This window comes from Peromyscus californicus, unplaced genomic scaffold, assembly GCF_007827085.1.
Source record: "Peromyscus californicus insignis strain IS unplaced genomic scaffold, ASM782708v3 Scaffold_9__1_contigs__length_137607984, whole genome shotgun sequence".
Taxonomy (NCBI): Eukaryota; Metazoa; Chordata; class Mammalia; order Rodentia; family Cricetidae; genus Peromyscus; species Peromyscus californicus.
In genome coordinates, this window is record NW_026294617.1 from 47,102,502 (window position 1) to 47,130,143 (window position 27,642).

Sequence of the window (27,642 nt, forward strand, 5' to 3'; positions counted from 1 at the left end):
TTTATACACACACAACAATAGTGTCAGGTGTAGTGGTGATATATACTTTTATTTCCAGCACTTTGGCAGTTCTCTGTGAGTTCAAGACCAGCTTGATCTACATATCGAGTTCAATGCCAACCAATGGTACACAGGGAGACCTTGTTTCAAACAAAACATAACAAAACAAAACTAACAATAATTCTAGAACAGGTCATGACCTCAAGGTGGGGAGGCACAGGAGGAGGAGAGGGTAGAAGGAGAGGGGAAGAAATACAGTGTACTCATGTAAAAAATTCTCAAAATTTTTAAATTAAAAAATAACGTAGTTAGGATTATAGTAAACTGGTATGTGATTTCTAATTTCCATGATTATAGTTACATTTTTATGGAAAAGAGAAATTAACATATTTTAATTTGTAAGTTATCAAATATTCACAACACTCAGTCAAAGTACACTTTGCTGAGTTATATACTAACCGATAATGAACACCTGCCCCAAGGAAACAATTCTGTAAGCAGCGCTCCCATTGAGTTACACAGGATGTGACTTGAGGCCTTCAGTTGTGGTCAAAGGCACAGCTGGGGTGTAGGATGAGGAGCCAGGGATGTTTTCATCCTCTTCACTTTAGCATCTGAATTGAGGCCCTCTGAAGCTGCCTGGGTCACCACTGCCTTGTTTTCAAACCTTCCTTCAGAATACTTATCTATCATGTTAGGATAAGGAGACAATAGATTTCCCGCCTATACAGTTTTTAAAGTAATAACAGTGTTTCAGAAACATATGACTTATAGAATAAAAACAAAGTAAGCTTAGAAAGCGAAACAAGCAGTTTCTTTGTTACAAGTGTTTAAAGCACATTCCTTCAATCTGGTATTCAGGAACTTTCCATCCGGGTGCTTTGGATGGAGATCATTTATTCAGGAAGATAAACAGCTTCACAAAGAAAATGGTTTCTTTTATGATGAATCTCTCTACTAGCATTTGAGACAAATTCATAATATTTACACTGCTGTTTAAAACATATGTGTTAAAGCAAGAATCAGTCAAGCATGGTAGTGCATATGTGTGATCCTAGCACTTCAGAGGCCACAGCAAGAGGACTACTCCAAGTTCAAGGCCAGCCTGAACTAGACAGCAAGTCTGGGCCAGCCAGGGCTCTAGATCAAGAAAACACAAACAAAGAAAGCACTAACCATCCCTAGTGCTGTACTTCATTTTGCAAAGTAGAAAAACAAGACCTCTAGACTCCAGACTGAATTATTCTAAAATAAGAATTTAGTAAATTATATAACTATATATAATAGTAAATTATATACAATTATATAAATATATAATTTTATCATTAACAAAAATAGAAACACAATCATTTTATAATGATTTCTGGCTTTTTATATAGGAAATTTTTATTTATGCTCCATTTCAGTTAAAACATTCAAGAAGATCTTGTTTTTCTGACTTGGCACACTAAAGTCATGTGATCTTTTTGACATTTTTTAAGAAACCACACGCACCTGGGGTTGTGTTAAATGTCAGACCCTTATCTCTCTGTAAAACAAATTATCTAAATTCTTTCAACCCGTTGAAAGCATTTTAAACCACAGAAGAGTCAAGAAAAGTGTATTTGGATTGTTTTAAGGAAGTACCTGGTCAAATGTACTATGTTTTTCACATTCATACCATAACAGCATCACCTAAAAGTGTTGTTTTTCTGTTACTAAAGGATGTATTAGAAACAAAATGCTCACTACTAATGTGATGCAATGTGGATCTATAGAGTGGGTGGAAACACTTAGAATGAAGTCTAGCTCTAAATAAACAACATCTGTTAACCACTATTAACTACTAGCAATGGCTCTGGAATACAGTAATCGATCAGCAGCTTCCTTTGCTGCTCACTGCAGTGAGCACTCAAGAATTAATTGCCAGCTGGACAACAGCGGCCACACCTGCAATACCAGCCAGCACTGCTGGACAACAGTGGCCACACCTGCAATACCAGCCAGCACTGCTGGACAACAGCGGCCACACCTGCAATACCAGCCAGCACTGCTGGACAACAGCGGCCACACCTGCAATACCAGCCAGCACTGCTGGACAACAGCGGCCACACCTGCAATACCAGCCAGCACTGCTGGACAACAGCGGCCACACCTGCAATACCAGCCAGCACTGCTGGACAACAGCGGCCACACCTGCAATGCCAGCTGGACAACAGCGGCCACACCTGCAATGCCAGCTGGACAACAGCGGCCACACCTGCAATACCAGCTGGACAACAGCGGCCACACCTGCAATGCCAGCTGGACAACAGCGGCCACACCTGCAATGCCAGCTGGACAACAGCGGCCACACCTGCAATACCAGCTGGACAACAGCGGCCACACCTGCAATGCCAGCTGAACAACAGTGGCCACACCTGCAATACCAGCTGGACAACAGCGGCCACACCTGCAATGCCAGCTGAACAACAGTGGCCACACCTGCAATGCCAGCACCACACCTGCAATGCCAGCACCACACCAGCAATGCCAGCACCACACTGGCAATGCCAGCACCACGCCTGCAATGCCAGCACTGGAGAAGTGAAGCAGGGCTGCTCCACAGTGCATTCAAACAAGCTGGGGTCACTGTGTGAGATCCTATCAAAAATAGTAATAATTTTTCCTTTCATTCTACTTATAGAAGACATGTACTAACTACAGATAATCAAGTGGGACTCATTCCAAAAAAGCAACTTCTTGTTTATATATGTCACTGGATGGGGGGGGGGGGGGGGAGCTTAAATAAAAGCATTTGTTTCTTCAGTTTCTATCCTGACTTATCTCCCAATTTCCTCAGAACTTCACTTTCATCTTGTACCTTGCTCCCAAGTTAAATTTTAGCCTTTACTTCTGATCTTCATCACATTTCCACTGGCCCCAAAGATATCTTCCTAATTTCACCATATACAGTTCCACCTTTTATTATTCCACTTCTGTTTGAAAACAGGAAGAAATGTCCTTACATCTTTACTTGAACATCTCAATCCATAATCAAAATAGACAATATAACACAGATAGCACTTAGTATAATTATGTACAACTTACATATTTTTCTCAAATAAGGATGATAACTCCTCATAGGCACCACTAAGAATCATTTCTAAGCCAAGTCAAACTGCATCCCACTCAAGTTAGGATTCATCTTTAATATTCAAAAAGAGAGTTATGACTATCGTTTTCTATGTAAAAATCTAGTAGTCATAAACTTTCTACATAAAAAGCTCTAATAGTCAACAAATGAAAACAGGACCAGCTTTGGTGTCATGCACTTTTAATCCCTATATTCCAGAGTCAGAGTCAGGAGGATCTCTGCGAGTTCAAGCACAGCCAGGGCTAGAGACCCTGACTCAAAAAAAAAAAAGAAAGAAAGAAAGAAAGAAAGAAAGAAAGAAAGAAAGAAAGAAAGAAAGAAAGAAAGAAAGAAAGAAAAATGAATTCAGGAACTAATTTCCCTTCATCAACAATAAATGTAAGGGCCAACAAGAAGGCTCAGCAGGGAAATGCACATACTGCCAAGCCTGATGACCTGAGTTTGATCCCCAGGACCCATATGACTGAAGGGAAGAATCAACTTCTTAAGTTGTCCTCTTGTGAGGTTAGCACACCAGAGATGGCCACATGGACACTCTTAAAGCCAAAGAGAAGTCTTTATTGCCGGCTGGTGACTACATGGGGAAGCTTGCCCAAATCATGCAGCCCCGAACCCCCCAATTCTGTCTTTTATGCACAAAAACCACATCCTGGTTGTTACATTTCAGTTAATAAGAAGTGGAACTACAGAAGCCCAAAAAAGCAGAGTTAGTACATTTGGGTGTTGTAGAATATAATTTTAAGGTGTGTTACTTTTGTTTATGTTGCATTTGTTTAACTCTGTGAAGCTGTGTTACTGTGCCTGTCTAAAACACCTGATGGTCTAATAAAGAGCTGAACAGCCAATAGCAAGGCAGCTGGCATCAGAATAAATAGAAGGAGAAATCTGGGAGGAGAAAAGAGAAGGAATGAGAGAGGAAGGAGGAGGACGCCAGGGGCCAGCCACATAACCACACAGCCAGTCATGGAGTAAGAGTGAAAGAAAGATTACAGAAGTCAGAAAAGGAAAAAGCCCAGAGGCAAAAGGTAGATGGGATAATTTAAAGTTAAGAAAAGCTGGCTAGAAATAAGCCAAGTTAAGGCCGGGCATTTATAAGTAAGAATAAGCCTCCGTGTATAATTTATTTGGGAGCTGGGTGGCGGGCCTCTCAAAAGAGCCAAAAGAGCCCAGAGAGTAAAAAACAACAACATTTGGGGACTTTCCTGGAATCACTGACTGAGCCTTTGCTCCTGTCTTGGCAGGTGCTGCAGCCTACATGCTGGGTTTCAAGGCCTGAATGGTGCTTCTAATATGGCATTGGTTGTGCTAAGGTCTGGGGGTGTCTACTAAGGCCTGAGGACCTGTGGCACTCTGACCTCCACATGTGTGCCATGGCATGCATTCACCCACACACATACACATACACTAAACAAGTAAGTGTAATATACATATATATATATATGCATGTATATGTGTGTGTGTGTATATGCCAGAGAATAAACTTTTCAACAAAAGAAATATAATTAACATAAATGTGTAGACAAAATAACAAGGGTACTCTCAACACTGTTCATAGAATTCCGAGTTTTGGAGTAATTTGGATTTGACATATTTTTGTATCAAACTTCCAGACCCTGTAAAGGAGGCTGACTTGCCTAGCTTTCTGGTTTAAGACATTAGCACCTAGCCTTCAAGTAGTCTAGATTTACAACTGCTCTCAAATCTGGTTTCTAACTCACTTTATCAATCATCAGGACCTGTTCCTTCTGAAATAGGTCATTAGGACAAGTTAACTTCTCTAATGATTTTCCAGAGACGAAAGAAGAAAAGTCTGCCTTGCTAGAAAAGTACACCAGTAATTAAAAACTCAAGAATTAAATGCACGGTTTTGTAGTATTAATTTTTTTTAAAAAGCAGATTATTCAACTGAAATATTAACAGGATAACTGAAATAGGAAAATAAAACAATATTATTTATCAATTTCATAATGACTATAAACCTTTAATGAGAATAAGATTCAATAAGGTAAAAATGATTAACAGTTTCAAAGTCGTCGTTGCCAACAGGGTTTCTCTGTGTAGCCCTAACGGTCCTGGAACTTGCTCCGTAGACCAGGCTAGCCTCAAACTCAGAAATCCGCCTGCCTCTGCCTCTGCCACCATCCGGCTTTCAAAGTCACTTTTCTACCAAGGAAATTAATGCTATTTAGAATGCTGATGAATAATATCATTACAAATTTAAAACATTTCTTTGTTTGTGAACTAGGCAGTAGGTCGGTTTCTAGATCCCTAACATACAAAGCACAGCACAGAACAGCTAAATAGCACTATATCACTACTCTCTAATGAATAATGTTAGTATTAAGCAACTTATTCCAGGACTCTACTTTAGACTTGGAAAGTCTGAAATAAGAGACCCAAGGGTAGTATGTGGCAAAGAAAACAACCAGGAAGGGGCTGGAGAAATGGCTCAGTGGCTAAGAGCAGTTGCTGCTCTTGCAGAGGACCTGGATTTGGCTCCCTGTACCCACATGGTGGCTCACAACCATTTGTTAACCCCAGTTCCAAGGGATCTGACACCCTCTTCTGATTGTTGATGGCATGGTAGAAGAAATCTGTGGGGCCTGGAGCTATAGGTAGCGTGGTAGTAACACTTGCCTACAAGTTACAAGGGCCTGGAGCCTTTGTAAATGTATAAAGCCAAAAGAAAACCATTGTTCCCACTAAAGTAAGACTTACTTTCTAAAGATACATTTCATCATTTTACTACTAAAGTAACAATTAATCAACTTTAAAACATGAAATATACCTATGACTGTTCCTAAGAATTCTAAAAGTTTCTATACTCATCGATGAACATTACTTAAAAGATTATGGGTAGAAACAAATTTTACCTCAGAAGAAAAAGAGTACTTAGCATTTCTGGTCATTTCTGTTAACATTTGCTTAACAAATAACTGAACAAATGTAACTTTAACATTAGTCTAAAAGTAAACACCATTTTTAAAGTGGAATTGGTTACAGATGCTTCATACTATATCTTTATAATATAATTCCAAACAATCATCTGCAAGTGTTTTGGCAGCCTGTCTACAGATCTGCTCATACATGCTTAGGTAAACATAAGACCGCTTTGTGTTCTACATCATCAACCTGCTCTACTGCTCTAAGAATTGAGATGTAACTGACACCTCACCAGGAATGGCCACCACACTGATTTGCTGCCTCTCCCTTCCCCACACACAGCACTGAGCTACTCCTTTAAACAGTGTCAGTTACCTACTTTCACTCATCACTGTGTCGATTCCCTTTTAGTAGGACAGAAATCAAAGTTCAACGTAATTTACAAGGAGAGCTAATATTATCAAAGTATTGGGATTTTGTTGTTGTTGTTTTGAGACAGTATAGCCAGGCTAGATAGGAATTGGCTCTGTAGAACAAACCTCGAACTGCTGGGCATCCTCATGCCTCAGGATCCAAGTACTAACATTACAAACATGGTCCACTACTCCACACATTTAATATTTTCTCTTACATGGTTTTCATTCTTTCCAGTACCATGGATTGAACCCAAGACCTCCTGCATACTATGAAAGTATTCTACCAATGAGTTGTTTTTGAGAAATGTCTTGCTATATCTTCCAAGATGGCCTCAAAATCCCAATCCTCATTCCTTTATCTCTTAAGTGTTAGGATTACAGACATGTACCACCATGCCCAGCTAGACTGTTTTAATTAGACACCCAGACATACTTTATGTGCAAAATGCTCTATTTCAGAATCATTTAAAAAGAATATTTAGCCTACAATTGCCCTTATATAGCTTCACTAACATAAAGAAAAAGCCTGTCTGTCAATAATGTAGCTCTGGATATCCAGGAACTCAATGTGTAGACCGGACTGACTTTGAACTCACAGAGACCCACCTCCTTCTACATCCAGAATGCTGAGATTAAAGGTGTCCACCATACCATGCCTGGCTTTTTTTTTTTCAAAGACTTATTTATTTATTATGTATTCAGTGTTCTGCCTACATGTATGCTTGCATGCCAGAAGAGGGCACCAGATCTCATTACAGATGGTTGTGAGCCACCATGTGGTTGCTGGGAATTGAACATGGGACCTCTGGAAGAACAGCCAGTGCTCTTAAGCTCTGAGCCATCTCTCCAGCCCCACCACCCTCATGCCTGGCTTTTAAAATATATCTTAATTTAAATAATATTACCATGGTTCACCAGGCATCACAGAAAGTGAAAAAAGGTATAGGGCCAACGAGATGACTCAACAGGATAAGATGCTTGCCACCAAGCCTGTGACCTGAGTCCCATCCCTGGAATCCACATGGTGGAATGAGAAAACTAACTCCCACAAATTGACCTGTAATCTCCACATGTGTACCTTTCTGGGTGAAGACATGTGACCCCACAAATAAATGAATACATAAATGTAATAATAACAAAAAAGTATAGGGGATGGAGAGATTGCTCGGCCATTATGAGCATTTGTTGCTCTTGCAGAGGAACCAGGTTCAAGTCCCAGCACCCACAAGGTAGTTCACAACCACTCGAAACTCTGGTTCCAGGGTATCTGACACCCTTACCCTCTTCTGACCCACGCAGGCACCAGGCATGCATGTGGTGCACAGACACAAGCAAAACATTCACATACATAAAATAAATAAGTCTTTGGAAAAAATGTTCCTAAGTCCAAATAGAAGTAAGAGAATTCAGGTTTTGAATGTGACCAAAGTCAATTTCAACCACTATAATAGATTCTTTTTTAAGAAAATCTTTTTTTTTAGATTTATTTTTTTATCATTGTAAATGTCTGAGAATTTTGCCTACATGTATGTATGTGCACCATATGCATGTCTGGTGCACTCAGAAATCATACAAGGGTGTCAGATTCCCTGGAACTGGAGTTACAGACTGTTGTGAGCTGCCATGTGGGTGCTGGGAATTGAACCCAGGTCTTCTGCAAGAGCAATAAGTGCTCTTAAATTCTGAGCCATCTCTCTAGCCCTATAATAGATTTATTAAAAGAAAATGTTGAGACATGTGTGTTGTCCAATCTTAGGAATTAAAAAACCAGTTGCAAAGCATACCTTGCTGAGCTAATGTTGACCTGAGCATCCCCGTCTTTGACCAGATTTTCACCTGTCCATCTTCTCCAACTGTGCAGGAAAAAAAAAATTTTTTCTCTGTAGAAAATAATCTCAAATTTACACTTGCATATATAAATAGACATCTATATTTTTAAAATTCAGATACAATTAATTCTAAGTATAACAGAGTATGTTTCAACAGTAGATTTAAATAGAAATTACATGAAAAAACTTTCATTAACATAAGCTAACTTCCATTGCCAAAATTTTATTTTTGCCTTAAAATTTAGGAATATGTCACTACTTCCATGGTCACTATAACTCCACTTAGAATTCTAAGGAAAGTATTCTCAGGGTAATAGCTACCGCAGTTGACCACCAGGGAGCAGGAGAAGAAATGGGTCAAATAACGAAATCCACTGATGACCATCTTAGCTGAAAATGGAAAAAAAAAAAAAGCCTGGAGCTACAGAGAGTCATTTAAGAAAGGGATTTATGTTTGGTTGGCTGGTTTTGTTTTGGGTTTTGTTTGTTTTTTGAGTTTTTTCAAGGCAGGGTCTCACTATGTAGCTCTAGCTGTCCTGAAACTCACTATGTAGACCAGTCTGGTCTCCAACTCACAGAGATCTACCTGCCTCTGTTCCCAAGTGCTGGGATTAAAGGTGTGCATCACTACACCCGGCAGGATTTTTGTTTTTATTCACTTAGTTATTACATTTTATTTCTGTGGTGCTAGTGATCAGACCTGGAAGCTTATACATAGTTGGCTCCATTCCAGCCTGGGATTTATATTTCCTGCCTAAGTTTTAAAATAATTCACATCTAAAAACATTTATATACTGAAAAAGAAGCCATGAAAGAAGAAGTTAAAGGGACAGGTGGGACAGAGGACATGTGACTAAAATAATAATAATAATAAATTTTTCTAAAATCGTCCTAGAGAAGGCCTAAGGGATAGATTACAAACATCTGCACAGAGTCCTTGCCACTCCTCTCTTCAAGGGTGCAGCTTTTCCCCGCTCTCCTTCAGTGTGGTCTGTACTTAGTGACTCGCTTTTAAAGAACAGAGTGGGAGAGAAATGGCAGAGTATAATTTCTGAGGGTGAGTCAGAAAAGATACTGTGGCTTCTAACCTGCTATTTTTTGGATCCCTAGGAAGCCAGATGCCATGTCATAAAAACACTCCATCAGCCCTATGGAATCGCCTATGTGGCAAGAAATTAAGGTCTCCTGCCAAAGCCAGAGAAGAACAAAGGCCTCCTGCCAGCACCCATGTGTGTGAGCCAAGCCGGAACTGGACTTTCCAGCGCAGTCAAGCCTTCCTATGACGGCAGCCACATGTTACAACTTGAAGGAACCTCGTGACACACTAAGCCAGAAATCCCCACCCACGAAAGCTGCTCCCAGACCTACAGAAATAGCCACATATTCGATGTTTATTGTTTAAGTATTGAGCTAACTCATTATGCAGCAATCTGTGACTAATACAGCAAATACAGTAGTCCTACCTGGAGGAGGGCTGGGATGGAAGAGAGATAAAGCTAAGTTATATGAGAATATCATCAACTTTGGAATTTCTTTAAAGTTGTAACTTTTACCTACTCTAGGGACTTGATCATTTTTTTTTCCCCTTAGTTTTTCGAGACAGGGTCTCACTATGCAACCCTGGCTGCTGTCCTGGAACTCACTTTGTAGATCAGACTGGCCTCGAACTCAGAAATCCAGCTTCCTCTGCCCCCTGAGTGCTAGGATTAAAGGCATGAGCCACCACGACTGGTGTGGATCGTTCTAAAAGCCTTCTTTGATAGAACATTCTCCAAAAGTCACAAATAAAAGTAACAATATGATACTCAAGGAATGGACAGAGTGGCACTGTCCTGTAGCTCCAGCATTCACAAGGCTGAGGCAGGAGGATTGCTAATATGAGACCAGACTAACCTACAAAATGAATACCAGGTCAGCCTGTACTACATATCAAGACTCTGTCTCAAGAAAGAAAACAAAGAAAAAACTAAAATATTCTCAATGATACCATCTACACAGCAGTCTAGACTGGTACTGTGACAATCAGTTATTTGTTACTAGGTAGTGAAATATACTACTGCTAAATGAATGTGATGGTTAGTTTTAAATGTCAACTTGCCTCCTCTAGAGCCACCTTTGAGAAGCATCTCAATTGAGAAATTATCTAGCTCAAGTTGGCCAGGAGACATGTCCAGGGGGATTATCTTGATTGGAATTGGTGTGGGAAGACCCAGCCCATTGTGGGCCCACTTCATCGCGGGCCCAGAACTACTAACAGCAAAAACAGCTGGTCAAGTGTTTGTTATCTCTCTGCTCTTGATCATGGGTAGAATTTACTGAGTTCCTGCCTTGCCTTCCCCACAAAAGCAGACTATAACCTGGACTTGTAGCTCAGCCAAGCCCTCCCTGCCCAGATGTTGTTTCTGGTCACAATATTTTATCACAGCACAGAAATGAAATGAGAACAATGAAAAGTATTCCTTTGAAACTTCTTCTTTACAAATTCATTTAAAATGTCATTTTGGAGCTCAGAGGTAGATAACTTCCCTAACGTGTGAAGGGCCCTGGTTTTGATCCCAGCACAGCAAAGAGGCAAATCTACCGAGAACTTACCTGTCACTAATGCGGTCCCCTCATAGTTCCATCTTCCTGCAAGCACAGCTCCACAGTGGGCTTCTACACTTTTTTCGACTCTTCCTAACTTGGAAATCAGATGAAACTTACCTAAAAGAAATGATTTGTCAGAATCTATTTTATTAAATTAATTTATACTAAAATACTTATTGAATTCTGTTGGGAAATATTATTTTAAGGTGGGTTACTTTTGTTTATGTTGCATTTGTTTAACTCTGTGAAGCTGTGTTACTGTGCCTGTCTAAAACACCTGATGGTCTAATAAAGAGCTAAACGGCCAATGGCAAGGCAGGGGAAAGGATAGGCAGGGCTGGCAGGCAGAGAGGATCTATAGAAGGAGAAATCTGGGAGAAGAAAAAAAGGAGTAACCAGAGAAGGAGGAGGATTCCAGGAGCCAGCCACCCAGCTACACAACCAGCAATGGAATAAGAAAGAAAAGTATATAAAAATAGAGAATGGGAAAAGCCCAGAGGCAAAAAGTAGATGGGATAAGTTAAGGAAACCTAGCAAGAAACAAGCCAAGCTAAGGCCAGACAGTCATAATTAAAAATAAGCCTCGCCGGGCGGTGGTGGCGCACGCCTTTAATCCCAGCACTCGGGAGGCAGAGCCAGGTGGATCTCTGTGAGTTCGAGGCCAGCCTGGTCTCCAAAGCGAGTACCAGGAAAGGCGCAAAGCTACACAGAGAAACCCTGTCTCGAAAAACAAAACAAAACAAAAAAAAAAAAAAAAAAAAAAAAAGCCTCTGTGAGTGATTTATTTGGGAGCTGGGTAGTAGGCCCCTAAAAAGACCAAAAGAGCAAAAACAAACAACAACAGAGTTCCTACTACTAGATTAATTAGCAATGATTAACTAACAACTAGTTATTAGGCACTAGAGGCTTAAGAGCAAATAACGTCACAATTCTTAATCTTAAGGAATACAAGTCTAATAAAAAAGATGCAAAAAAATCTCCCATGTAGTATAGTATATTTCATTTAATAAGCAAAAAAATTAGGTGATTTGGATTTAAAAACATACTTAAGCTCTGCATAACAAAAACCATCTCTTATTAAATAAAAAGTAAATTAATCTTAATTAATCTTAACTTTTTGGAGTAATCCAAATTAATTAGAAATGAGAAGATAGTTATATACATTTGAAAGATGTAAAACACATTTTTAAAGATCACAAATGCCCACAAATGTCCACAGACTGGGACACATCTGTAATGTCAGCACATAAGAAGCAGAGGCAGAAGGATAGTGAATTCCAGAACAGCCTGAGTTATACAGTGAGTTCAAGGGTAGCCTGGGATACATAGTGAGACTCTTGTGGGGTGGGTTGACAGGGAGAAGAAACAGAAAAGGAGAGGAGAGGGGAGGGGAAGACAGAACTAAAGAGAAAAATAATAGCAAACAAATACTAAACAGGTTAATTTTTACAGTCATCTAGTCTGAGTTATTAGTTTTAAAAATTATATATTATAGAATTAAACAAATGAGTGTATATATTGATAGTGATAACCATAGTTCCTCATTGTTTCCAAGTATCAGAAAAAGAAAAACTAAAATAAGCCTGTGGTATTGAATTAGAATTGGTATTACCAAAATATATTCAAGGTTTAGTGGTAGAGAACTGGCTACTGACATGCATCTAAAAATAATTTTTACATGCATTTATTTATTGGGGGAAGGGACATGCATGTACCGAAGAACGCACGTAGAGGTCAGAGGACAACTTGCAGAAGTCAGTCTCTCCTTCCCACAATGGCTTTCTAGTGATTCAACTCAGACCATCAGGCTTGGCAGCCTTTACCCACCGAACCATCTGAACGGCGGCCCTAATTTTTTAAGTATGCATTTGTAATCCCGTGTCTTAGTTCTGTTTGATGAAGAGTCTGAAGAGTAGACACACCCCATTAGAACGAATACTGCTAGCAGTGTCCCTATCTTGGCTCTTAAATATCATTCACCATCTAAAATCAGGCCTGATTTGGAAAATGGCTGAATTAGAAAATGGGACTAAGAACTACAGATTAGTTTGGGACATCTTGTGTTGGTAAGGAAGTGCTCAAGAAATGATGAACACATGTACAAAAACAAAAATCAATGTACCTGGGTCCACTGATGGGGCTCCCAGTGGCCAAATATGGGACAGTTTCCAAATCAAGACTAAGACATTATAGTAACAGAATATTTATGAAATCAAATCAAATCTGTGAGGCTAACCGAATATTAAACCAAGTAAGGCAATGGCATGAGACAGAAAGTTTCTCCTTGAAGCAGAATACCAATGTTTAACATGGGATAGGATTAGAGAGACAGAAGAGCTATCATTTGGCAGCTTCTCTGGGAATAAATGATCTAGCCAAGAATCATCAGTCGATTTTTAGAAATGGGAGGAAATCTAAGCAACAGAATACCTTTTTATAGTCTCAAAATATGTTTTCATAAACAAGTTATTAAAATGGAGAAAATAGAGGCTAGAGATGGCTTAGTGGTTAAGAGTACTTGTTGCTCTTGCAGAGAACCAGCTTCCCTTCTCAATATACCCTCATGATGGTTCACAACCATCCATAACTCCAGTTCCCGGGCATCGGACACCTTGTCTAACCTCTGCAAGCACCAAGCATACATGTGGTGCACGTACATACACACATGTAGGCAAAACACTCATAAAGTAAACCAAATCGAAAAGTTGGGGAGAAAATAGTAACATCATGGTAGATTGGCTTACAAAGCAGTTGCTGTCAGGTAAGGCATTAACATCACAATAATGTGTCAAATCAACACCATGAGTCTCCTAGCATTCCCACTAAAAACTGTGTAAGCCAAATCAAATCATAAAGAAACAGTGAAAAAGACAGGTTAAGGGGCTTTCTATAAAATAACAGGCCTGAATCCTTCAAAATCACCAAGGTCATACAGGAAAATAAAATGTGCAGCTGACAGTATCCACAACAAATAGCAGTTTTGTAAAACAACTCCAGGCACAAATCATAATCCTATACTGTATTTTCAATACATAGATGTGCATAGGACATTCATTGAAAACTTACCATCAACGAGCTGGAGAGATGACTCAGTGGTTAAGAGCACCGACCGCTCTTCCAGAGGGCCCAGGTTCAATTCCCAGCACCCACATGGCAGCTCACAACTGTCTGTAACTCCAGGATCCAAACACCCTCACACAGACATACAGGCAGGCAAAATACCAATGCACATAAAACAAACAAACAAAACTTACCATCGGAACTTGTGAGGACAAAGCTTTCTGCCTGAGTCTGTTTCTTCATGCCTAAACTTTTGGGAAACCAGTGAAGATCTATGGGGTAGATGTCATCAGGCAGCTTTACTATTAGACTGGTCTCACTGGTTAGCAAGTTCCACTTCACTATCTGGTGATCATCACTGCAGGAGTACAGCTCCTCGGCAGTCGTCCAACCCACACAGCTCACTAACTCCTGATGTGGCGTTACGTTAAGGAGACATAAGGCACAGACTTAGGGTGTAAGTCTTGAAAATCATTCAAGATGTGGGTCATGAAAAGGAAATTAGCCAAATGTTTTCAAGCTTCTAAATTGTATTTTTTTCATTGTTTGGCTTTTTCTTTTTTTCTTTCTGAGACAGGGTTTCTCTGTGTAGCCTTGGCTCTCCTGGAACTCACTCCATAGACCAGGCTGGCCTCGAACTCAGAGATCGTCTGCCTCTGCCTCCTGAGCGCCGGGGTTTAAGGCTTGAGCTACTACTACCCAGTTCATTGTGTGACTTTTAATATTTTTTTTTTTCATAAAAAGGAAAATGTCAGCTGGGCGGTGGTGGCACACGCCTTTAATCCCAGCACTCGGGAGGCAGAGCCAGGCGGATCTCTGTGAGTTCGAGGCCAGCCTGGGCTACCAAGTGAGTTCCAGGAAAAGGCACAAAGCTACACAGAGAAACCCTGTCTTGAAAAACCAAAAAAAAAAAAAAAAAAAAAAAAAGGAAAATGTCTTCCAAATAGTTGTAAGGATAGAAATCAAAGAAAACCAGACAGAGAGGAAATAAAATTTGTCATAAAAATATTCCTTAAGCATGGTCAAAAGATATAAACACTCAAAATCAAAATTTGTCATAGAAAATATTCCTTAAGCATGGTCAAAAGATACAAACAAACACTCAAAATCAGTATGTAAAAAAGTAAAAAGTCAGGCCGGGCAGTGGTGGTGCATGCCTTTAATTTCAGCACTCAGGAGGCAGAGCCAGGTGGATCTCTGTGAGTTCAAGGCCAGCCTGGTCTACAGAGCGAGATCCAGGACAGGCACCAAAACCACAAAGAGAAACCCTGTCTCGAAAACACCAAAAAATAATAATAATAATAATAATAAAAATAAAATAAAAAGGTAAAAAGTCAACAGGTAGAAAAGGATGTTGTGAGATAGGCAGGAAGAAAGAGGGACTAAAGATACATATATTTATGTATATAGCTTATTATTTATTAGAATGCATATATTGCTATAATTTTAAATTGTTTTAGATTTATCTAACGTGTACTATTTACTCAATGTGCATGAGTGTTTTGCTTGCATGTATGTCTATGCACCATATACATGCCTGATACCTGTGGAAGTCAGAGAGGGCTTCAGGTCTACTGGAACTGAAGTGTGCTGGCTAATTCTACGATAATTTGACACAGCCGAGTCATCTGATAGGAAGGAACCTCAAAATTTTGAGAAGATGACGCACCAGATTGGCCTGTGGTGCATTTTTCTTGATTGATGATAGATGTGGAAGGGCCCTGCTCACTGTGGGCAATGCTTCCTCTGGGCTGGTGGTCCTGGGTGCCATAGGAAGGCAGGCTAAGCAAGCCATGAGACAATCAGCAAGCAGTACCCCTTTATGGCCTTTGCCATTAGCTCCTGCCTCCAGGCTCCTCCGGTCGGAGTTCCTGCCCTGACTTTCAGTAGTGATGGACTCTGATGTGGAACTATAAGGTGAAATAAACCCTTTCCTCCCCAGGTTGTTTTTGGTCACGGTGTTTTTTCACGGCAATAAAAACCTAACTAAGTTATGGAGTTATGGATGATTGTGAGCCATGTGAGTGCTGGGAATTGAACTGGGTCCTCTGCAAGACAGTAAGTACTTAACCTCTGAGCCATCTCTCCAGCCTGCTCCCCCCCCTTTTTGAGACAGGGTCTCCCTATGTAACCATGGCTGCTGGCCTAAAACTTACCCTGGAGACCAGGCTGGCCTCAAAATCACAGAGATCCATTTGCCTCTGCCTCCCGAGTGCTGAGATTAAAGGCATGAGCCACAGTGCTTGGTAACAGGTACTATTTTAGTAAGTTAAAAACAGTAATGTTTAAGAAGACTGAACTCTAACAGTGAACTGTCTTTCAGTTACATATTATGATGGTAGTCCTCTAGGGATGCTGAGGCCTAACAGCTGGAACTACCATCTTACTGTATCTCCTGCTTTCATTTTAGTTCCCTATTTTTATCTTTTCACTTATGGTCCTAAGAGCAAACCTAGGGCTCTGTGTATGATGGCTACAGTCTCAGTCCCTAGTTATTTATGTTTAATTAACAATACAGTGTTTTAAGTTTGAAAATTGTATTTATTATTTATCATGAGTGATTGTGTGTGTGTGTGTGTGTGTGTGTGTGTGTGCAAGCACTGCCACAGTGCTTATGTAAAGGTCAGGACATCTTGCAGGAGTTCGAAGGAGTCGGTTTTCTCCTTCCACCATGTAGGCCCCAAGAACCGAACTCAGATAAGGTTTGGTGCCAGGACCTACCCAGTGAATCACCTCACCACCCCAGCAATCCAAATCTTCTGACTCTCAGGTCAAAAATAATTCCGTTACAATTTACTGTAAGATGCACAGGAATAAATGAAATACAATTCCCCAAATTCTTCATTTAATTTTAGTCTTTAGTCTCACATCCTAAGCGAATGAAAATGTAAGTGAAAATCCCACATCTGTCTTCAGGACAACCTGGTTACCCTAGCAGAATTGTGTACCTGGAGAAAGTATCTTTACTTGTCACTTATATAAGATGCTTATTCTTGTTTATCCCTCTATTTCTACATCACCAGGTCCACCCCAGGTAGGTAGTCTGTTCTCTTAGGGTTCTTATACAATCTTCTCACCTTCTTTTTGTTCAGCAACGTTCTTTTTACCTTATGTGAACAAACTTTTTCTCAGGAAACAGAAAAAGACTGAGCCATAATCAGTATGATATGTTCTAAGATTTTTTTAATTAATTCAAAATATGATGGATTAAGCAAGATATAGATACAGATATATATATAGATAGAGATGTTAAGCAACATCATAAGAAAGTAAGGAAGTGGTACTGGACTATTCTGAACCAAAGCACAATGTACAAGAAAGGACCACTACCAAAGAACCCAGTACAATTGCTGCCACCTAACAATGTTTCTTTTTTTTAAGGGTTTATTTGATTTTTATTTGCGCATGAGTATGTATGCCACATGTGTATGTAGGTGTCTCCAGAGGCCAGAAGAGGGCATCAGATACCCTGGAGTTGGAGTTACAGGTAAGCCAACCAAACTTGGGTCCTCTGGGAGAACAGCAAGTGCTCCTAACTGCTGAGACATCTCTCCAGCCCCTAACACTATTTCTAAAACCAAAAGAGGCAGCTTAGATAAAACCTACATCACATACATACATCTCAAAACAAAACAACAGTAGTTTACATATGGTTGTTTACATGTGCATGTATAGTGTTAACTAAGAGTAGGAATGAGAGGACTGTTAGGTGAGGAAAATCTAAAAAGGGAGTTACTCGTCAGCTTAAGGATGTAACCACAAACACCAGACACCTATAGTGGTATGAATTCCTGAGAGCATCCTTTGAGAAGATAGGAAATTGATATAAAGAGAAAAGAAACTATATCTTTATTAAGAATTAAAGAAATAAATAACAAATTAAAAACAAAATTTTAAATTATATTTATTATTGAATCAGTATTTCCCTATTTCTGATGAAGGACCAGATTTTCTTCATTTCACATTCATGGCAGATTGACATCTGGTAAGATAAAAATAAAAATGGAGACTGGGAATATAGTTCCATGGTAGACATGAGCTTAATATGCTTAAGGTGGGCCTGGGTTCAATCCTCATCAACAAAATAAATAAATAAGCAGGAAAACAAACAAGCCTCAAATAAATTGCTAAAACATGATTTTTGAATGGTGCAAGGATGATAAATTCAAACAGTAAGTCTCACCCCGGATTAAGTTTCTTATTCCCTCACAGACCTGCAGTCGAGTCCACAGGGACTAAAGACCTTGAGAACCAACTGAAGTGATGAAGAGTGAGGAGACAGGGACCAACCGTACCTTCTTGAAACCCACTGAAGGCTCTCTCTGACAAAACAGAATACGAGAGTTGTATATCGAAGAAGAGATTAATAACTGCCACCTTCCTTTGTGAAGTAATAAAGGACTCGCTGTTTGGATTTCCCTAATTTGCCTTCTACTTTATCAGGAGTACAAAGAAAAAAAGCAAAACTGAATGAGCACATATGTGTGAGATCACATTAGCAGATTATTCAGACTTTTTTTTGTTGTTTTTTTGCTTTTGAGACAAGGTTTCTCTGTCTAACAGCCTTGGCTGTCCTGGAACTCACTCTGTAGACCAGGCTGGCCTCGAACCCAGAAATCCACCTGCCTCTGCCTCCCAAGTGCTGGGACTAAAGGCGTGCACCACCACTGCCTGGCTGATCATTCAGTTTTGTTAAAGATTCTTTTTAAGATTCTATTAGATTAAACAAAGGATACTTTTTAAACACTTAAGTAGAGTAATAAAAATATCTGAAATAAGACTTTTGGGCTCACAGTATACTTTGGGGAAATAACTACAACTGGGGTCTTAAATATTTTGAAAACAATTTGTCTATAAAGTACCATTCAAGAAATGAAAAATAACCAGTAGACTTAAAAAAGCAGAAGAAAACCTTTGACAGTATCATAACAAGTTGAATGCAGTGAGGTTTACAGTACTAAAAGGATATGCTTTGGTTCTTTTAAGAGCGATATCTTCAGCCTCATGTCTCCAGTTCCAGAAAGATTTTAAATACCACTTGACTATATCCACTGTAAAGATAAAAAGAAAACATATAGCAACATGAACAACTGTGCTCATGCACACACACATACATACAGGCACATGCACACACCAATGTCCTTTGCATCCCAAGGAACACAATATAATATAAATACATGGAAAGAAGAGGAAAACTGCCAGGCATGACAATAAGGCCAAGAATCCATGGCGCCCTTGGATTGAGCACCCAGGGTTCTCTATAACATGGCTGCAATGGCCTACTATTCCAGAACACCACTAAATCAATCTGTTTGAGGCTGGAGAGATGGCTCAGCGGTTGAGAGTATGCACTGTTCTTGCAGGGGACCCAAGTTTGGTTCCCAGAACCTCGTGTTGGTGCCTCAAAACCACCTGTTACTCCAGGCTCCAGGAGATCCACCACCTCTAAGGGCATTTTGACTAGTATGCACATATCCTACACAGACACACAAACATACATAATACAAACTAACGAAGAAATCTGGGTGATAAGGAATTCCCAGGACCAGCAAGATGGCTCAGTGGGAAAAGGTGCCTGCTGCCAAGTCTGACAGCCAGAGTGCAATTCCCAGGACCCGTGGTGGAAGGAGAGAACAGACTCCCACAAGTGTCCTCCAACCTCCCCACACATGCCATGGAACATACAATAAATAAATGGACTTTTAAAAAAAGAAAAAAAAAATGAATCTCCAGAGGCTGTCCTGAGACCACACCAAAAGACTTGGCAAACCAGGAAATCCTCAATCACAATTCAGTTTTGATCCCATCTAATGAATGTATCAGTTAAAGTCTAAGGCTAAACTACATTTTTAAGGGCCTTAACTCTATAATCTACATGGAAACAACACAGTATTATCAACCACATGGCTCGGTCTGGGGCTTACAATCTATCGTGGGGAGAAAAACTACCCAATGGCTACAGCTACCACAGAAAGAACAACTGAATTGCGTGAGGACAAGGTGATAATTATTTTAGAAGCTTTGCAAGTTGGGTATGGGGGTGCTACTACTTGGAAGAATGAGACAGGAAGGCTACTTAAACCCATGAATGAGGCCAACATGGGCAATATAAGGAAACCCCACTGCAAAAAAAAAATTTTTAATTTGGGCAAAATTCAGCATGTAGATGGACATTGTGGTTCACACCTTTAATCCCAGTACTTGGGAGGCAGAGGCAGGTGGATTTCTGTGAGCTCAAGGCCAGCCTGGTCTACAGAGTGAGTTCCAGGACAGCCAGAGCTACATAATAGAACCTGTCAAAAAAAAGAGCATGTAATTATCAAATGAAATTTTAAAAAACTAACATAATAAACATTCTCCAAAGAAATGCATCATCAAAAGATTCACATGAAGAAAAACGTAAGTTGTCTGACTCCAATTTACATTTATATTTTTTGAATATAGTATCACTAGACCATATAGAAGACAAAAATCAAGTGAGAATGTAATTGAAAGGGGCGAAAATCTCTTCACCAGGTCTAAAATTACAGGCAACCACATCAAAGAGATTAAAAAAAAAAAAATTGCTGGGGCTCACTGAGATCACATCTCATCCCCGTGAATTCCGGAAGTCTTCTGGATAGGCAAGGTGTAAAGTACTCTTCACTTCTCTCTTTGGGTAATTTCTCTGAAATTTTAAAACTATAAAACTATATGTGGCATAGACAGGAACAAATATGATTTACTTCAGGCATACTTCATAGGTTCGTTTTTGGTGCTAAGGAGTTCTCTAGCTTTCTCAAAACGCCTTCCTCCCTTCCATCAGACCATTCCAATAAGCATTAATCCCAAAGGTGCCAGGAGAAAGACCGCTGACCCAAATCATCAGGGCCAATTAATTAAAGCAAGTAATTCATTAAAGCAAGCTTTCTTATTCATGTACATGGGCTGTCTCCCCCTAAGAGCGGGGGTTCAAGAGATCAACATTGGACATGGGAAAGATGGGGCTTTTATTGCTCAGGGGTAGAGGGATTCTCAATGGGGGATTTGGCAGGAAAAATAGTTACAGAAACAGAACATAACAAGGTTGTCATTACAACAAGTAGTCATAACAAGGTGGTCATAACAAGTTGTTTTTCTTTTAATTTAGCAGCTACACCAACTGAATTTACCGATATGTTAACTACTGTCTGCCTCCCACAGTGCCACAGTCAGCACTTCACCATTCAGACTGTGACCTGGTGGGATTCCCATCACACTAGCTTGGCCGAGGCCACCAATTGTAGGTTTTAACTAAGTCTCTATTGTTCTATTTACCAATAAAGACTTGGGAGTCAGACGCTGGGGTGAAAATCTGCTAGATTTGAGATGCCAAAAACCAACCAGTTGACCTTCCTTTTTGGCTAAAGACCCAGCAAGAGACCCATCTCTCCACTTGTCCCAAACTAAAAAGACCATGCATCTCTAAGTCCCTCCCTACTCCTTCCTGTGCATCTCTCTATCCATATTCCTGAGTCTTCCATATTGTCTATGGCTAATTCTTATCAACTAGTTGCTGGCTCTGCCCCCGATCCAAGGTTAATTTTATTGACACAGTGTAGCAGTGCAATCAAATATCCCACAACAACCTTTTGAAACAAAGGTAGAGTTGCAAGATGGTCATTACAACTTTTTGAAACATAGACATGGTTGTCATTTCCTGAATGGGCAGTACAGAACCATTTGTGGTTAAGGTTTCAGGTTAGAAATAGCCCAATCCTTGAGAAATTGATTTAATCATAAACAGGAATGAGCCTAGTTTGTCTTTACTATAAGATGGTTTTTAAACCTAAGATGGAGGCAGGCTGGTTCACCATTACGAGAAGGAAAAAGGGGAATAACACATTATAAAGACCTGGTTCTTCATATTTACTCAAATTTAAAAAGTACAAAAGAATTACAGAATTCTTCTTGCTTCTGGAATTGACAAACTATGGATAAGATATTTACATATTACACTACTACAACCAGAAACCCAAAAGATATTTGGAATGGTGAAATGCAATTACATCCATAATAATTTCTTCACAAGAAGAAATCAAGATCAATCTTTATACAGTAAAAGCAGTACGTTTTTGTTAATGGTTCGCCAGTCATTCAGAAATATGGTGCCAAAGAGTCAGAGGAAAGTGACACCCAATACAGGGAAGATTTCCCTGGCTCAGAAGGATTTCCTCTATCTATTCCATGTAGTTGAAACTGTCTCTATGAAGCACATGTACATTTTAATACAGTACTGAGTAAGAAAATAAAGGAAATTAATACTAGTGCATAGCCTAATTGAAGAAGTGCAGAACAGCCTGAATGCTACAAAGAGGTATTTCTATCTGCCCCTGTGTGATGGTTAATTTCAAGTGACAACTTGGCTGAACACCTAGGAACACCCAGGGCATTAAGGAGGTACACCTAAAGGTGTGTTTGTGAGGATGTTTCCACAGGTTTAGATGAGGAAGGAAGTCCCACCGGAACGCAGGCTTGTGGTACCTTCTTGTGGCTTGGATCCCAGACTGCTTTTAAAAAAAAAAGGTTGGAAAGGAGAAAGTCAGCTGAGTGCTGCATTCCCCTTTCTGTTTCCTGGTCAGTGGTGCAACACAGCTGCTCTGCTAACATGTCTTCCTGACCATGATGGAATGCATTCTTTTAATACATGAAGGATCTGACCAACCAATGATATCTGGGGAGTGGGGCAGGGAAGGCTCTGACTAACCAATGATATCTGGGTAGAAGGGTAGGGAAAAAATCTGACCAACCAATGGTATCAGGGGAGTGGAGTAGGCAAGGATCTGACCAACCAATGATATCTGGGTAGTGGGGTAGGGAAGGATCTGACCAACCAATGATATCTGGGTAGTGGGGTAGGGAAGGATCTGACCAACCAATGATATCAGGGGAGTGGGGTAGGGAAGGATCTGACCAACCAATGATATCAGGGGAGTGGGGTAGGGAAGGATCTGACCAACCAATGGTATCTGGGTAGAGGGGTATCTGGGGAGTGGGGTAGGGAAGGCTCTGACTAACCAATGATATCTGGGTAGTGGGGTAGGGAAGAATCTGACCAACCAATGGTATCTGGGGAGTGGGGTAGGGAGGAATCTGACCAATGGATGATATCTGGGGAATGGGGTAGGGAGGAATCTGACCAATGGATGATATCTGGGGAATGGGGTAGGGAAGGCTCTGACTAACCAATGATATCTGGGTAGCGGGGGTAGGGAAAGATCTGACTAACCAATAGTGTCTGGGGAGTGGGGTAGGAATGAATCTGACTAACCAGTGGTGTCTGGGGAGTGGGGTAGGGAGGTGGTAGAGAATTTCTAGAACACAATGTTAAACTTTACATAGGAAACAGACAACAGCAATAGCAATGCTTTGCGGGGGGGGGGGGGGGGGGGGGGGGGGGGGGGGGATGCTGAAAATCATTTACAAGTTGTTGGTCCAGTGTGGGTCAACATTTATAAGGCTCAAGAAAGAGGAAAAAATGTGTTCAGCAAAACTTGACAGTACCAGGTAGGGGTGGTGGCACATTCCTGTAACCCCAGCACTTAGAATGTTAAAGCAGTAGATAGAAGTTTTAAACTAATGTACATTACACAGCAAGAGCTCATCTCAAAACAAAAGTAGACAAAAAAAAAAAAAAATCCAACAGTTCAACAACCACCAGAGTAAACTCCAATCTAGTCACTCCCCAGCACCATCACAGTCGAAAGCCACCATCATCCCCGCCTCTACTGCCACAGGCCAGCCAGCCAGAACGGACCATTTTGTCCCTGATCTTACCCCTTCAGAGCCGCCTAAACACATCAGTCACAATGCTTTGATGGCTACCTCAAAGCACAAAAGCAGGAGTGACAGGCCTAGAGGGCAGTCGGGAAGGGAGCAGGGTCTCGGGAAGTCAAAAGCTTCCATTTTCTTCTAGGCGAACTGAGGACTGGAGACAGGGTGTATGACTGAAGGAATGACATGATCTGATCTACATTTTTAAAAAACTTACTTGCTTCATACTCTGGCTAAATTTATCTGACCTGAGTTCTATAAAGGTGACTATGGATGGTATATAAAACACAATGGGGGCAGGAGAGATGAATAGGACTGGGAGCCAGAAAACAGATAGGATTTCAGTAATCCAGAAGGAAAAGCAAGTATCAGGGCTAGGAAGTTCTCCCAATAGTGTCCAGGCCCTTGCTGATCTAGACTCCCAGTGAGGGTTAATATTATAAGTCAACTTGGCTAGATGATAGTCTTTTTTATTTTATTTAACAAACACTAATCTAAATGGTATAAAGGTACTTTTCACAGGTGATAGCATTTACCATTACCTTTTTTAAAGTTAAACAAATTCTTTACACTCGTGAGCTTAATCCAATCAGTTGAAAAAGTCCTTAAGAGTGGGAACAGAAGGGATTTGATGTTACACTATAGCACAGATTGATAGTGTCCATCCTTTGGACTCAAATGCGCAACATAAACTCTACTTCAACTTCAGCCCGCTAGACTTCAGCTTTCACAACCACAAGTGGCAGTTAGGACAGCGATAGATTGGTAATATGTCAGAGCATCATCTCTTTTTTTTTTTTGTTTTGTTTTGTTTTTTTGGTTTTTCGAGACAGGGTTTCTCTGTGTAGCTTTGCGCCTTTCCTGGGACTCACTTGGTAGCCCAGGCTGGCCTCGAACTCACAGAGATCCGCCTGGCTCTGCCTCCCGAGTGCTGGGATTAAAGGCGTGCGCCACCACCGCCCGGCGCATCATCTCTTTTAACATCAGTTAATCAAGGATGTTGAAGATGGATACAATCTGAGTATGAATGACCTCCCCCACAAATACACTCCAGAGGCTCGTGTGTTTGAATACCTGGTTCCCAGCTGTGGCACTCCTTGGGAGAATAAGGAAACCTTAATAGGGCAAGTTTTGGGGGTTATAGTCTGGCCCTGCTCCTGGCCCAGCTTTACTTCTCCATGTTCATGCCACCATGGACTGACCCAGTTATCTGCTGTGACAGCTGTCATAACAGCCACTATAACAGACAGCCTCTGGACTAAGAGCCAGAAGGAACTTCTTCCCCCTCAAGTTGCTTCTCTCTGATATTTGTTCACAGCAATGAGAAACTCTAATATAATTTGATACTTCTTGTTTTAGATTTATATATTTTATTTGTTTGAGTGTTTTGCCTGTACACACTTATGTGCACAACGTGTGTGCCTGGTGCCCACAGAGGTAAGAAGGCGGCCTTTGATCCCCTGAAACTGGAGGAAACTGGAGTTATAGACAGTTGTGAACCACCATATGAATGCTGGGAACTGAACTGGGTCCTCCACAAGAGTAAAAAGATAACTTAAGTTAAGGAAAGCTGGCAAGAAACAAGCCAAGCTAAGGCCAGGCATTTATAAATTAAAAAAAAAAGAGTAACAAGAGCTCTTAACAAGTGCCATCTCTACAGGGCAAGGTACTTCTATTTTTAAATAGACTTACAGTTCACTGAAGCATACACGTGGTAAATGGGCAGTGAAAAAGTAATGTCCAGCCTCAAATACAAATAAAATAAAATGACAACAAAATAGTTTTTTGGTTTTTTGTTTGTTTGGTTGGTTGGTTTGTTTTTGTTGTTGTTGTTGCTGTTTTTAAGACAGGGTGTCACTATGTAGCATTGGCTGTCCTGAAACTCACTATGTAGACCAGGCTGACCTCAAACTCAAGATTTCCACCTGCCTCTGCCTCTTGAGTGCTGGGATTAAAGGCGTGTGCCACCATGCCCAGCTAAGATAACATTTTGTACTATCCAGGTAGACAAATAAACATGCCCAGAATCCAGGGCTGGCATAGAAATAAATAATTTTATATCTGTCAAAGAGGAGGTAAATGTCCTATGTTTGGGAAATTCCCTACTTTGAGTTTTATTATAAAAGAACACGTTTCATTAAGAAAAAGAAAGAAAAACCTACTTCCTCTTTTTATAGTTGAGACACGAATACACTGACTCTGCTAATATGCTATACATACCTTATCTTGAATTAGAAAGTACTGACTCAAAGAAGGAGATATTACAGAAGAAATATACTCTAGGATGGACGCCTACTTGAAGAATTTACTATATACAATAAGATATATAGGTATAGATATATGTTCCTTACAAAGTCCTCTATGGTACAAGTTGAGCATCCTTAATCCAAAAATCTAAAATCCAAAAGTATCAACATAACACAAATAGAAAAGTCCATACCTACCTTCATGGGACAAATCAGTGAGAATAAGGATGCACGACAATGATTGTATGAAATTCCTCTAGCCTATGTTATGAACTATATAAATAATATCAGTTTTATGCTCAGACTAATCTAAAAATGTATCGTATATTGTGAGTGAGCCTGGGGGATGGCGCAGTGGGTAAAGTGACTGTGATGCATGAGCCCTGGGTTTGGATCTCTAGCACCATGAAAAAAGCCAGCATGTCTAACACTAGCATGGGGGACAGAGATAGGCAGGTCCCCAGAACTACCAGCAGGTCTAGCCAATTGGTAAGCTCCGAGTTCAATAAGAAGTCTGTCTTAAAAACTAAGGTTGTAAACGATAGAGGTGGACGCCTGGTATCTGCCTCCAGCCTCCATGTGCATGCACACACAGAGACATGAGCACCTGTACACACACACGTATATACAAACACATGAACGCACACCCCACCCACAAATACAGTGATCTTTAATTCAGGCGTTTAAATTCAACTAACTTAGAAAAATCACATTGCACCAACAAAATACAATGCTACGTGATTTTTTTTAATGGGCTATCTCTATGGAGATAAAAAGATGTCTATAACATAGAAATGAAAAACAAGAATGCCGGGTGGTGGTGGCACACGCCTTTAATCCCAGCACTGGGAGGCAGAGGTAGGCGGATCTCTGTGAGCTCGAGGCCAGCCTGGGCTACAGAGTAAGTTCCAGAAAAGGCGCAAAGCTACACAGAGAAACCCTGTCTCAAAAAACCAAAGATGAATAGCAATATTACATAACTTAGATGGCTCAGGTCACACGAGCCTGATGACCTGAATTCAATCCCTAGCTCCCACCTAAAGATTCTGAAAGGTAGGAACCTACTCCACAAACTTGTTCTCTGATCTCCATATGTGTGCCATAGCACGTGCCTACACACATATCATGTATATAACCAAAATTTTTGTAAAATATAATTCAACTCCTTTTGTACAAATGAAAAGTGATATATATTTAAGTTGGTAGGTACTAAAACACTTCTCTGGGAAGATATACATTTAATAATGGAGACCTGGAAGAACCCAATGAGAAGTGATGATTACTGCCCACCCCCTGCCCCGCCCTTTTTTTGGTACTAGGCAAGTGCTTTGCCACTGCACTATGCCTTTGCCCTACATACTGTTTGAAGTTTTAATCATACTCAGTAGTGTGCGTGTGTGTGTGTGTGTGTGTGTGTGTGTGTGTGTGTGTGTGTAGTAAATGATAAGATTATGACCCAATTATGTTTTATGTATTTATTTTTTTAATCTTATAAATAATATTTTAGTGACATCTATATATACCCCTCTTCCCAAGGTTCAGGGAACATCAAAAACGAGGAGGCAGAAGGTTGTAAGAGCCAGAGGTTAGAGAGAACTGGGGCGACACAGTATCTCCTGGACTTCGCAGGGCCATCGCACTGGTGGACTCAAAGCATCTGTGGTTGTCTGCAGTGGGCGGTCACAGGATCACGCACTCAACACTCCAGCATGGGG

The 27,642-nt window shown here is 40.4% G+C and overlaps 1 protein-coding gene across 5 annotated transcripts in view; it reads right to left on the reverse strand.

Moving 5' to 3' along the window:
- Positions 1-27,642, reverse strand: part of Ift80 (intraflagellar transport 80) — a 115,567-nt gene that overhangs the window by 81,898 nt on the left and 6,027 nt on the right. For 3 of the 5 annotated variants that reach the window (XM_052731976.1, XM_052731977.1, XM_052731975.1), the window contains 4 exons: positions 18,857-18,940; positions 14,084-14,303; positions 10,836-10,946; positions 8,199-8,267 (listed from right to left, as the gene is read on the reverse strand). In XM_052731976.1, coding sequence (XP_052587936.1) covers positions 8,199-8,267; positions 10,836-10,946; positions 14,084-14,303; positions 18,857-18,895 — 439 coding nt within the window. In that variant the 5' untranslated portion in view covers positions 18,896-18,940. The remainder of the gene's footprint in view (positions 1-8,198; positions 8,268-10,835; positions 10,947-14,083; positions 14,304-18,856; positions 18,941-27,642) is intronic. The other 2 variants (XM_052731978.1, XM_052731979.1) reach the window with 1 other exon arrangement.